Source organism: Sinocyclocheilus rhinocerous, unplaced genomic scaffold (assembly GCF_001515625.1).
Source record: "Sinocyclocheilus rhinocerous isolate Xijiao unplaced genomic scaffold, SAMN03320098_v1.1 scaffold789, whole genome shotgun sequence".
NCBI classification, from domain to species: Eukaryota; Metazoa; Chordata; class Actinopteri; order Cypriniformes; family Cyprinidae; genus Sinocyclocheilus; species Sinocyclocheilus rhinocerous.
The window spans coordinates 2,686,333-2,698,068 of NW_015667306.1; the positions used below are offsets into that span (position 1 = coordinate 2,686,333).

General features: G+C 36.5%; 2 protein-coding genes across 2 annotated transcripts in view; both read left to right on the plus strand.

The window, feature by feature from the left end:
• LOC107733751 (transmembrane protein 150A-like) overlaps positions 1-11,736 on the plus strand; it is a 42,314-nt gene that overhangs the window by 16,760 nt on the left and 13,818 nt on the right. Inside the window, exon 6 of the mRNA XM_016545518.1 lies at positions 6,344-6,471. Coding sequence (XP_016401004.1) covers positions 6,344-6,471 — 128 coding nt within the window. The remainder of the gene's footprint in view (positions 1-6,343; positions 6,472-11,736) is intronic.
• Positions 10,268-10,798, plus strand: LOC107733753 (cytosolic phospholipase A2 gamma-like). Its single transcript, XM_016545519.1, has 2 exons — positions 10,268-10,438; positions 10,527-10,798. Exons 1-2 carry the CDS (start codon positions 10,294-10,296, stop codon positions 10,688-10,690), a joined length of 309 nt encoding a protein of 102 aa, XP_016401005.1. The 5' UTR covers positions 10,268-10,293; the 3' UTR covers positions 10,691-10,798.

Here is an 11,736-nt window from a genome sequence, read left to right on the forward strand (position 1 = left end):
TCATAACATTGAAGTAGACTATTATTGATAACAGCCAGGCTATAGTCTTCCAGCCTAACATACCTGGAACTGTGGCAAATTGAATGACAGCAGTTGTTGTATTGGAGGTGTCCACCCGGCTTTTTTACAAACAGAAATTTTAGCTTAGCAATAGAATATAAAAACAACTAGAACAAAAGTTGCTAGGCAACAGTGAAGTGCATCTTCAACCGCGGGAAAAAAAAATCGCAAAAGCAGAAATTATACGCCGTCTGTAATGCGAACGGTCAATTTGACCACTTTGGCCATTCAAGGTAGAAACTTTTGTGAACTAGTTTGTGTTCTGTAATTTTAATAAAATAACAATGTTATAATAAAATATACAGACATTTAGGAAAAGTGAGGGTATTATAGTTATATGGGTTTTATTTCAGCAAAGTTATTACATTTCAAAATTTAAAAACGGTCAAAATGACTCCCTTGGTAGTTCTAGTGTTAAATGTAAATTATTTCTGTGATGCAAAACTGAATTTTCAGCATCATTACTCCAGTTTTTATTTCACATGATCCTTCAGAAATCATTCTAAAATGCTGATTTGATGCTTAACAAACATTTCTTATTATCAATGTTAAAAACACCTATGCTTCATGCAAACCACAATACTCTTTTTCAGGATTTTTTTTTTAAATATAAATGTTTTGTAGCATCACAAATGTGCCACATTTGATCAATTTAATGCATCCTTGCAGAATAAAAGTATAATTTTCTTAAGAAAAAACAAAAACATATTGGCCAAAAACTTTTAAACAGCAGTGTACATTCTACTCATTCTAGATTTTATTTGCATTTAATTTCACATAGTGAAATCTTTAGCCACAAAAAAAATCACACTAACAGAAAGTGCCATCCTATAACTTGTGTCTAGCTAATTATGATGCTCAAACATAGAGCTCAGTATTTATACTTTTTGGGGAAAACTTCAAATAGCTTTCTTACATATTTATTGCATGTTAACCTGGGATAGGAGAAAGTATTTTAAAATTTGCAGATTGCACACTTTACCTTTAAGTGTTAACTTCCGTTTTCCTCTCATTTATAGCATTCCTGAACTTTATTTGGATTTTGGAATTTCAGATCAATCTGTAGTTCACTCCCCAGTAAATGATTCCCATCTGTAGCACAATGATTCAGTGTCTGGGCAGCAATCAGCTCAGGAAACCACAGGTTTAGTGTGTTTGCATTTGTGCAATATCACAGCCACTGGTTGACGAACTATACAAGGCCAACTGTCTTCAAAATTATGGATGTATTTATGTTCACTCATGTCACATTTTTAGGAGAAGACATTATCATCTAAAAACTGACTATACACACTGCTCATTCTCTAAACTTGCTTGGAAAAGCAATTGATTACATGTCACTTTGGTATTTCACAAACTCAAAAAAGCTAAATGGATATGTGCGTTCAAGCATTTATAAAACTGAGCGGTCGATGCAGTCACTGCACATTACCAAACATTGTCATGAGACGCCAAGTGAGTTGCTGTTCAGGAAGGATGAATCATCTTCAGAAATTATCTGAATTAAATTTGAATCACATCCCAGCAAAAACAAGCATAGGCCAAGCAGAAAAACAAGAACAGAAATCCCCTTAAAATACAAATGTTAATAGCTAACATTTAAATGCTTAAGCTAAATCGAATTAAAAAAACATCTTTTTTTAAAAGAACCGGTGAGTCATAGCAATAAAACTTGGCTCATGGGGCTCCCTGAACATAAATTCAGCTTTATCCTGTGTGAGCAGAGCTATACTTCACATAGATACTGTCGGTTACAGCGGAGTGCAAACTATACAGCAGGTCTGTGAGAGGAGAGACTTGTAAAGAATGATTGGTTCAGTGTGACCTCTGACCTGAGCGTCTGAGCCTGGTGGCAGTGTTCATGCTGAGAGCTGAAGGGCTGTATTGTTGTGTTCAATCCCGCACCCTGTGTAACGATAAGTGAGAGTGTTCTCCTGCTGGGAGATTCAGACTTTGCCTGTTTGCACAAGGAAATTACCGTTGTTCATCCAACAATACAAGAAAGTTGGGTTTTGAATTATTTTTCGAAGTGTTTTATATAACACGACTATCAAACAAAACCTCCTCGAATGCTACGTGATTTATTGCATCACCGTTCCAGGACAATAGGACCGTAATACAGTTGTTTACACTAAAAAAGTTTATAAAACGCAGTGCATGGCCCGATAAAAACGCATGCCGACCTTTCGATCAAGGGTGACCAGCGGTTCCCCAGGGCTGCATTGTTTTCTTCTGGCTTATATAATGCTCAGTGTTCCCAAATCTGAGCTTTCAAGAGCTTTTTTGATGTCGGCACGGCACTAGAGGAAACACCTCTCAGCACTGTAGCGCTCTAACAGAGGGGAAACAGTGTGGAGAGAGTTCACAGCAGGAACTGACCGAAGCTAGTTTAGGCTCCCATAGACCTTGTGACGGGGCTGTTGTTTACTTTTATCTCTTGTTTTTTGTTCTCTTGAGGGAATGCTGCACCAAGGTGAAAACCCGTGATCCATAAATACACAGGTGTCGACTCGCTAATGTGTTTGCTAATGTGTATTTCCGCCACATTTCACCTCTTACTAACTGGAACCTTCTCGGAGCAGAGATACACAGAAATTAGAGGAGATTACGTGACTGAAATTCTTTATGAGCGCTGATTTAGAGTCATCGCGTCATCCTCATACAATATTCCTCACAAGCTATAATTTTCACATCTCATTGCCCTTTAAAGGGTTTTCCATGGATGGTTGGCGGATGAGTATCTGTCCTGTGATTTAAAGCACTCTCATCCACATTAACCATAGAATGTCTCATCGGTTTTTATAGGATTTTTTCTCCGACGGGCAATTAAATTGTAATTAAAACGATTACAAATTGCGTTCCTTAATGGAAATAAAACGGAGAAAAAAAACAAATGTAAATATAAATATTAGATGAAAAACTTAAAAACCAAAGATTTTAAAATTTCTCTTTGCAACTAACTGAAATAAAGTAACTAAGTTAAAGTCCTGAAATTACTAAAATGACTAACTAAATGAACTGAAATTACTTATTAAAAATAAAATAAATAAAATAAAAATAAAAATAAAGCTAAATACAAGCAACTAAAAAAAAAAAATGACAAAAACACATAATGAAATTAAACTAAAATTAAAACCTGAAAATATAAAAATAACATTTTAAATATTAAGAAATACTATTATAGTATATACTAAATAATACTAAAATAACACTGATTGGAATAACAGGAAGAGGAAAATGTACTGAATTGAAATGCAAAGAAATTAATTCAGAGTTTAGTCTATCTGCCTGTCTGCAAATCTTCAAATTTCTTCTTTTTGCAAAAAGGTTTTTTCAGGCCAACATTCAAAGTTCGACTTTACAAAGCTTTATAAAATATTTAATTAATTTCAAATCTACTTCCTTTTCTTTCAAATTTGAATTGCAATTCTGCATCCCTCAATTGAAATTCAGTTCAGTTCAGTTCTGAATAATGCACAACCGTAGTTTGCAAGCACCCTGTCTGGCAATCCTAGTGTTTTCCCACGCTGTCATATTGACGCCAAACCAATGACACACTCAAGGCATATTACTCGCCTTGACCTTTATAGCTCAAGAGAGGCACATTTTCAGGCTAAACGTTGCCATTAATGTAAAGCGAGTTTGATTAGAGTTGAACATAGCTTTGTTTGTCTGTGAAGTGTGGTGGTAGAAATAATAATAGCCCATGTCAAATGGGTACCATGTGTTTCTGAGTGCCCAGTCTTGTGTCCTGCGGAATGTATTTCCAGGAAACCATGCTTACAAACACACCTACACACAAACATATACACAGACAGGCAGTTGGAAAGACTGTGACCTTTTTTGACCTTTCGTTACACCCATTTAGAAGAATGGGATTCTGGGGTTGTTCAGAGCACAAGATAAAGTTTAAAGTCAGTCCGCGGTAAGCAGATATATTTAGCCATTTACAGATTGCTGTCTATGCTGAATTCCCATTGTTTCCTGTGCCCATATCCACTGAGGGCCCATTCATGAGGGAAACATCAGCAGTAGATGCTTTGGAAGGAAGACTGTAGCTGACAGTGTAGTCCAATGCAGTAAACAACCATTACACACCACAATTTCTGTTGCTGTTGTGCCGTTTCAGCTGGATTTTATTAAACAGAGTTAATTATCTTCGCCTGCAGACTTGTTTGTTTTTCCATGCTCGTTACTTCTCCTTCTAAATACGTTACTACCACAAAAGTTACATATCTTATATGTAGTTACATCTTAGCTTTCTCCAAAAAAGACCAGCGTAAATGGTCACCAGCATGTTTTGTTTTGGATGCTGGTCCTCAGTGAGCTCTTGATCTAGCTTAACCAGCAGGACTTTCTTGATCAACCAGCTTCACCATGCTGAGTGACTTGAATCATACTGGTTAGAAACATGGCTGTAGTGGTCCGTAAGCAAGACCAGCAATAACCAGCAAGTAAATTTCATGCTGGTCCTTCATGCAGTGTCTCAATACTATAAGTAATCGTGTCATAACAGCTTTAATGTTGACTAGGAGTGTTCTGGGAGGATTGGGCTGAGAAAGAACCGGTGAGTCATAGCCACATAACCCCATCTTTCTTGTCCGAAGAATACTGGAAATCGTGTTTTGTCAGAGTGAGTCTGACTCAGTGAGTCTAAGGGACAGCTGGTTTGGAAACAAGTAAAGAGACTATCGTTCTTCTGTCTCATTTTTTGGGTCACGCTAACCTAGTAAGATAGCATAATGCTTGCCTTCATGACTTATTTCTACAAACATCTGATAAAACAACCTAAGGAGAGCGGATTAACTTGTTCCTGTACTTTAAATGATAGCTTTAATCTGTTTCTTGAAAATTTGTGGTGCGCTACTGTTTAAAAGTTGGAAGCAAGTAAGATTTGTTTTTATACTTTTATAGAGGTAAGATGCATTAAATTGATCAAAAGTGATAATAAAGACTTTTATAATGTTACAAAAGATGTTTCTTGAGCAGCAAATCAGCATTTTAGCATTTCTGAAGGATCAAGTGACTGAATACTGGAGTAATGATGCTGAAAATTCAGCTTTGCATCACAGGAATAAATGACATTTTAATTAAAAAACATATTACAATGTATAACAGTTTCTTGAAATAGTTATAATATTTTACAATTTTTACTGTATTTTTGATCAAATAAATGCATCCTTTGTGAGCATAATAGACTGCTTTCAAAATTTCAAACATATATGAAAAGTTGTATTATTATAAAGTAAATAGGCTATATAGGCTCTAGCATCTCTGTGACCGTACAGAGGACAAGTGGTTTGGATAATGGATAGGTTGAAATAGGCTATATTATGATAACTGGACTATTTAGCTATTTCTGTTCATTAAAAAAAAAAAACTCTGTGAAACTGTGCCTATCACAAATACATTAAGATGCTTCGCTGTTTTATTGTATTCATTTTGGCAACTGGATATTTGACATAACTGTCACTACTTCTGGAGATTTTTTTTTTAGATACGCCTCATATAAATCGTCTTTGATGTACGTCAGTGGAAGATTTCCCAATGAGAAGTTGAAATCATTAGAAGATGAGGGCATGTCACAACAGATTTTTCCTTTTCCAGATTTTTCCGATTGTTTTGGATAGCATACATCACTTACTCTCATGCTTCTACTCACCAAAGCCAATTTTTACTTTCATTTGGCACTTATTGAGTGTTACTTTTGGACCCTGTTTATACAGATAACATTGTATATACCTTGAATGAACTTTGGTTAACAGTGTCTGCCAAATATGGATGCAAATATGAACTCACATACTTTAGAAATCTTAAATGTTGCAAAACTGCAAAATGTTGTTATAAACATTTGACAAGGCACGCCTTAGTGACTGTTGGAGACTGTCCAGATGATTGGCACAAACTGTTTTATATTTCAATGCCACATTGTTTAAGGCTGCTAGGCTTTTCTTCGGGAATTTTGCAATGATTTTTATTTAAATGTTTAGTTCACCCAAAAATGACAATTCTGTCATTAATTACTCACCCTCATGCCGTTCCAAACCCGTAAGAACATCAAAAATATCTTAATTTGTGCTCCGAAGATGAACAAAGGTCTTACAGGTTTGGAACAACATGAGAGTGAGTAATTAATGACAGAAGTTTCATTTTTGGGTGAACTATCACTTTAAAAACTCACATTCAGTGTCTTTTAAATTTGTGCTTATCAATTGTTGGTAAAGCAACAGTTTAATTATTGTGTTTCTTTATAAAATATTTTTTATCCTCTTCCCACTCTCAGTGATGGTGATAGTGTTGCTACGCTATGCCCATGTGATAGAGAAGCACCAGAACTGTGTGTTAAACACAGCAAGTCTCTCCACCGGCTGGATCTGTGCTGCAGGACTCATCATGGTCGGCAACTTCCAGGTACAGCTTGCATAAACCTTACTTACTGTGTTCAAAATCTGCTCCACATCAGCACAGGAAGTTTTCTCCAGGGTCTTCATGTTGAACATTTGACAGCAGAAGAGGAACAGCACCCTCATAGGCTTCAGGCTCTTATTAATGCACAGTGGTTTCCTGCAGAAACACTGTTATGACCTGTTGTAGAGCTGGTGATTTATAAGACTAGTCAAATGTTTAGAGACACACCTAGTCATTGTTTGTTAGCACTATTTTTATTTTTTTCCCCATTATATATGTATATATATATATATATATATATATATATAGGCTAAAAAAGTCACTAAAATATGATAATTTAATAAATAAATAAATAAATTAATTATATATATATTTATATATAAATATTGTATTTTTAATGTCTATTTTTTGTCTTTTTTAGCATCAACATATTTTAACATAATGGGAAAACACAAATTCAATCCAGTGTGTCCAAATATTTGGTTCCCAGGTCTTTATGCGAATAATATGTCTTTATTTGTGTTTGTGAGTGTATCTTAGTGTGCAGTTGTGTGCATGTGTATATATATCGGTGTTTGGGTTAGAGTTTAACTGTTAGATATTTCTTGAGAATACCTGTGTCATCCGTGCTTGAGTTATACTTTACTCCCGTTCTACCCTGGATCCTCCTCCAGAGTGTTTAGATGAACGATAAACAGCAGACACCATAAAGCCCCTCATGCAGAGCAACATGCTCCTCCGAGTCCTGTGAAACCAACATCCTTTACCTTTATTCATGAATTGGCGGGAGCCCTTGGCGACAGCGTCTTTGCAGGTTGAAATGTTTGGACGTTTGGCCGAGTGCCCAGACTGCTAGTGATGTGGGGAGGTCGGCCAACGGGGGCATCACAGGTTTTTATGGGCCAGTTGCCATAGAGACAGAAGGGGGGAGACAAACCTTTCTCCTGATAATATAAGCAACCGCGTCTTAACTATGTACTCCATCAAAAGCAATGCATAACCTTATGTGTAGGAGCACAGGTTCAGACTTGTTTGTCCATCCCTCACTGAAGCAGGTTGTATTAATGTCTTATTAACTTTCAGGCAGGTGTTAAAAAGAGGCTTAAACCTTCATCCTTGCAGCATAATGAACTTAATTCATCTTATTAGCAATTTTGTTGTTGACTTACAGAGTTGTTTTGGTTCTGCTCCCCTGCATATTTGAAATGTTTTGAAATCAAGCAAAGCTACTCCCTTGCATTTCTTTAAGTTTAGTCCAATAGCTGGCCATTGAGACATTTGTTTGTTACGTCCTGAGATGGTTTGAGATGGACTGATATAAAGGGTTAGTGGTAACACTTTAGTTTAGGGACCAATTCTCACTATTAACTAGTTGCTTATTAGCATGCCTATTATTAACATATTAGCTGTTATAAGTATTTATAAAGCACATATTCTACATGACCATATTCCACATCCCTAATCCTACCCAATACCTAAACTTAACAACTACCCTACTAACTGTTGATAAGCAGCAAATTAGGAGTTTATTGAGGCAAATATCATTTTTAATGGTTTGTTAATGGTGAGAATTGGACCTTAAAATAAAGTGTGACTGGGTTAGTTCATCAAAAAATGGTTTTAACACAATATTCTGTCATCCTTTACTCATTCGTTCATAAACCATTCGCTCATTTTTGGAACACAAATTAAGATATTTTTAATGAAACCTTAGAGATTTCTGTCCCTCTATTGAAAGGCTTTCATCAAAACACTGATGTTTTAAAAAGTTCATGAGATCATAAAAGACATCCACACTAATTGAGTGGTTTAATTTAATTCTACTTAAGAAACATGATCGCTGTATATGATGAACAGATTTAGTTTAGGCTTTGATTCACATACTGTATAAGCGTCCATTACTGCACATATAGAGCACATCCAGTATGGTAAATGAAAGCTCAACCATACTTGCTTGATGTGCAAGAACCGCACTGATTCATGCTTAACATGCTCAAACTGCTCAATTCATATGGGTTACTTTAAGATCTCTTTATGACCTTTTTTGACTTTGAATAGATGGACAAGTTTCTTTATAAATATTTGCATTTATTTTTGAGGATGATGGAAAGTCTTGGAGCAACATGAGGTTAAGTAAATGAAATTTTTGGGGAACAAACCTTTAACCACCTCTACCAACTTCACCAGAAAGATCATGATATCTGAGCAGCATCTCTAGCATGAAAAAAAGCATGGAAATTAATGCTGGTTTAACCCAGTCTTTCCAGCAGGGAAGATAGCTTTAATGCCTCACGTTAGGTCATTATGATGATACGGGACCACCCGTGCTGTGTGGAGAGCAACAGTGTATACTGAGCAGAGAGATCCAATGTTTGGGTCACATGTGAAGTCTGCAGTCTATTAGGTCACGTTTGCCAGCCCTCTTTCCATTCCACTCTGCTGTTTTCCTCCATCTGTAGTCTGGAGCTGTTTAAAAAAAAAGCTGTCTGCTCTTGAAGTCCCTCCCTCCTCCTCTGTTTGTGCATGGAAAACGTGTACAGAACGTTCCTGCCCACTGCCTGCCACATTGTGAGCCTTCATTTAAATGAGCTGAAAAGCAACAGGGATGCTGTTTGCCAAATAAAACTCCCTTGACTTCAGAGGAGTAAAAGTTGTTGCAGTGGATTATAGAGAAAACGTGTTAAAGGGGCCATAAACTGCCTTTTTTATTATCTTGTACTGTTCTCTGAGGTCCCCTTATAATATTATCAAGATGTTTACATCAACAAACATCAAAATTTATAAGTATTAGACTATTTTCTGTCCTGTTTTGAACCCCCTCATTGGAACGCTCTGTTTGAATAGGTGTGGCTGATTGTAGACTCGGAAGTAAACGCCCACTGCTTTGATTGGCTAACAGTTGTGTATGTTTGACAGCCTACATAAAAACGCATAAATACTCAGTACATATCAAACGATCTGTAATAACAGATAAAGCAATAGTGACCACGTAATAAAAACAGTTACTCACACTTGTGTGTTGTGACATTACTGTCTGATCCAATATAGTCGGCACAGCATAATCTTTTAGTTTCAAACTTTCTGAAAATCCTGCATTGAATTGTGCTTTGTTTGTAAACGAATCCACAGTAAAATAAAGTGAATAAAGGACCAAGTTCTTACTGACGCATCTGGCATTTCATTAAAAATAAAGTTAATTCACTCTTTCCTAATATTGCGATCAGAAGGAAGGCAATGCAAATACTGTTTCTAAAGCTTGGCTCTGCACAGTGTCTTATTGTCTTCAGAGCTATTTTTATAGTTTGATTTCTGCGTAAACCTGCATTTGCCCTTCTCATTATTTACCCACTATGTGCGTGAATCAGTGGGCGGGGCTAAACAGGCAGTGATGTAGAAGCAGGCGTTGATCTTCTTCTGCGGAGGCGGTGTTTAGCCACACTATTACATCATAAAATGGTACATTTCCACAACCTGTTGTGTTGGCAAACTGGCTTCAATATAACCTTTTTTTAGAGTAACGAGAAAGTTTTGAGTTCTGAAACTTACAGGATGTTTTTATAGTACAATGATCTCTTATGTGTCAAATGATCAAGAGAATTTTGGTTTCTCAGTTCATGAACCCTTTAAACAAAAGTGCATACGTTTTCATTTTAACTGGTATTTATTTATAACACCTGGAGAGAGCATCCGCCAGCATTCCCATTCATCTCAGCCTTATGATTTCAGTCAATAACAAGTAAAATTTCAACTGAAATCTCTGTCTAATCCTTTCAATAAATTCATTCTGTTGCTTTTCCATTGCAGACAGTGAGAGAAGGTGCTGATATGTTCAAGAAACTAAACATCTCTTTCCCTGAAGTCAACATTCCCAGTGAAGACCTGGAGAAACCAAAGGACTTCTATGTGTTCAAAGGCCAAAACGCTCCAACCGTGATTCACATCCCTCTGTTTAATGTGGTCAACTGTGGAGGCAAGTTAAGATTGTCTAGTTGAATAAAACTACAAAAAAACAAACAACAAAAAAATATATATATTTAAGTGTTTTGTTATTTCTTCAGATGAAGTTGAGGCCTGGAGGAACAAATATCGCACCTTTCAAGGCCCTTACAGTGCTGAGATGATCACTGATCTTATGGAGGTCGCTGGAAAAAACATCTCAAACAACAGAGAGAAACTGAAGGAGCAGATTGCTGCAGTCGTTGGGAAAAAAGCACACAGCTAATGAGAATCTGAAGAGCGCACAATGTTCTGAAATGAAGAGGCAAAGTCATTACCGTTTGTTTGAATGTTTTTCTTTTTTACGTAAAATGATGTTCCAGTTACACTTAATGTTGACACTTTTTTTCTGATTAAATAATTAAACATTAGTTACATAGTTGTTGTTTCCTAGATGTAAGTAATGTTTAATTATTTAATCTGAAAAAAAGTGTCAACATTAAGTGTAACTGGAACATCATTTTACGTAAAAAAGAAAAACATTCAAACAAACGGTAATGACTTTGCCTCTTCATTTCAGAACATTGTGCGCTCTTCAGATTCTCATTAGTTGTGTGCTTTTTTCCCAACGACTGCAGCAATCTGCTCCTTCAGTTTCTCTCTGTTGTTTGAGATGTTTTTTCCAGCGACCTCCATAAGATCAGTGATCATCTCAGCACTGTAAGGGCCTTGAAAGGTGCGATGTCAAAAGATTAAGGGCATTTTCATTTCTCAGTTCAGACCCCTTTAAAGACCCCATTAAATCTAAATGAGAATTTTGTGGCTTTTAGTTTTTCAGGTCAACTGTATACTTGTCACGTTTATGTTCTGTTATGGTTTAGATTTTCCTGTATTTCTGTTCTACATTCTTTGACCTAGTTTCCCTTAGTCCCCTTGATTAGTTCATTAGTTTCCACCTTTGTTCATTAATCATCTTATTAGTCCATCGTTTGGTTTAGTATTTATAGCCCTGCCTTTCCTCAGTTTCTTGTTCCTGTCTCCGTCTTTGAAAGTGATTGTTTTCTCCATTTCTCTCACATGGATTTATTAAAGACTCTGTTAGTTTGACTATCTGCCTCCTTCGAGCTCCTTTCCCCAGCAACCCGTGACAGAAGACAGGACCAACGAAAAGGATGGACTGGGCTGAGGACGTTCTTCTTAACATCCAGCAGGATGGAAGGCCTTTGGAGCGATATGTGGAGGAGTTCCTGAGTGTCTTCCATCTGGTGAGCTGGAGTGATCATATGCTTAATGCGTGCTTCCGGATGGGACTGGACGATGATAATTTATTCT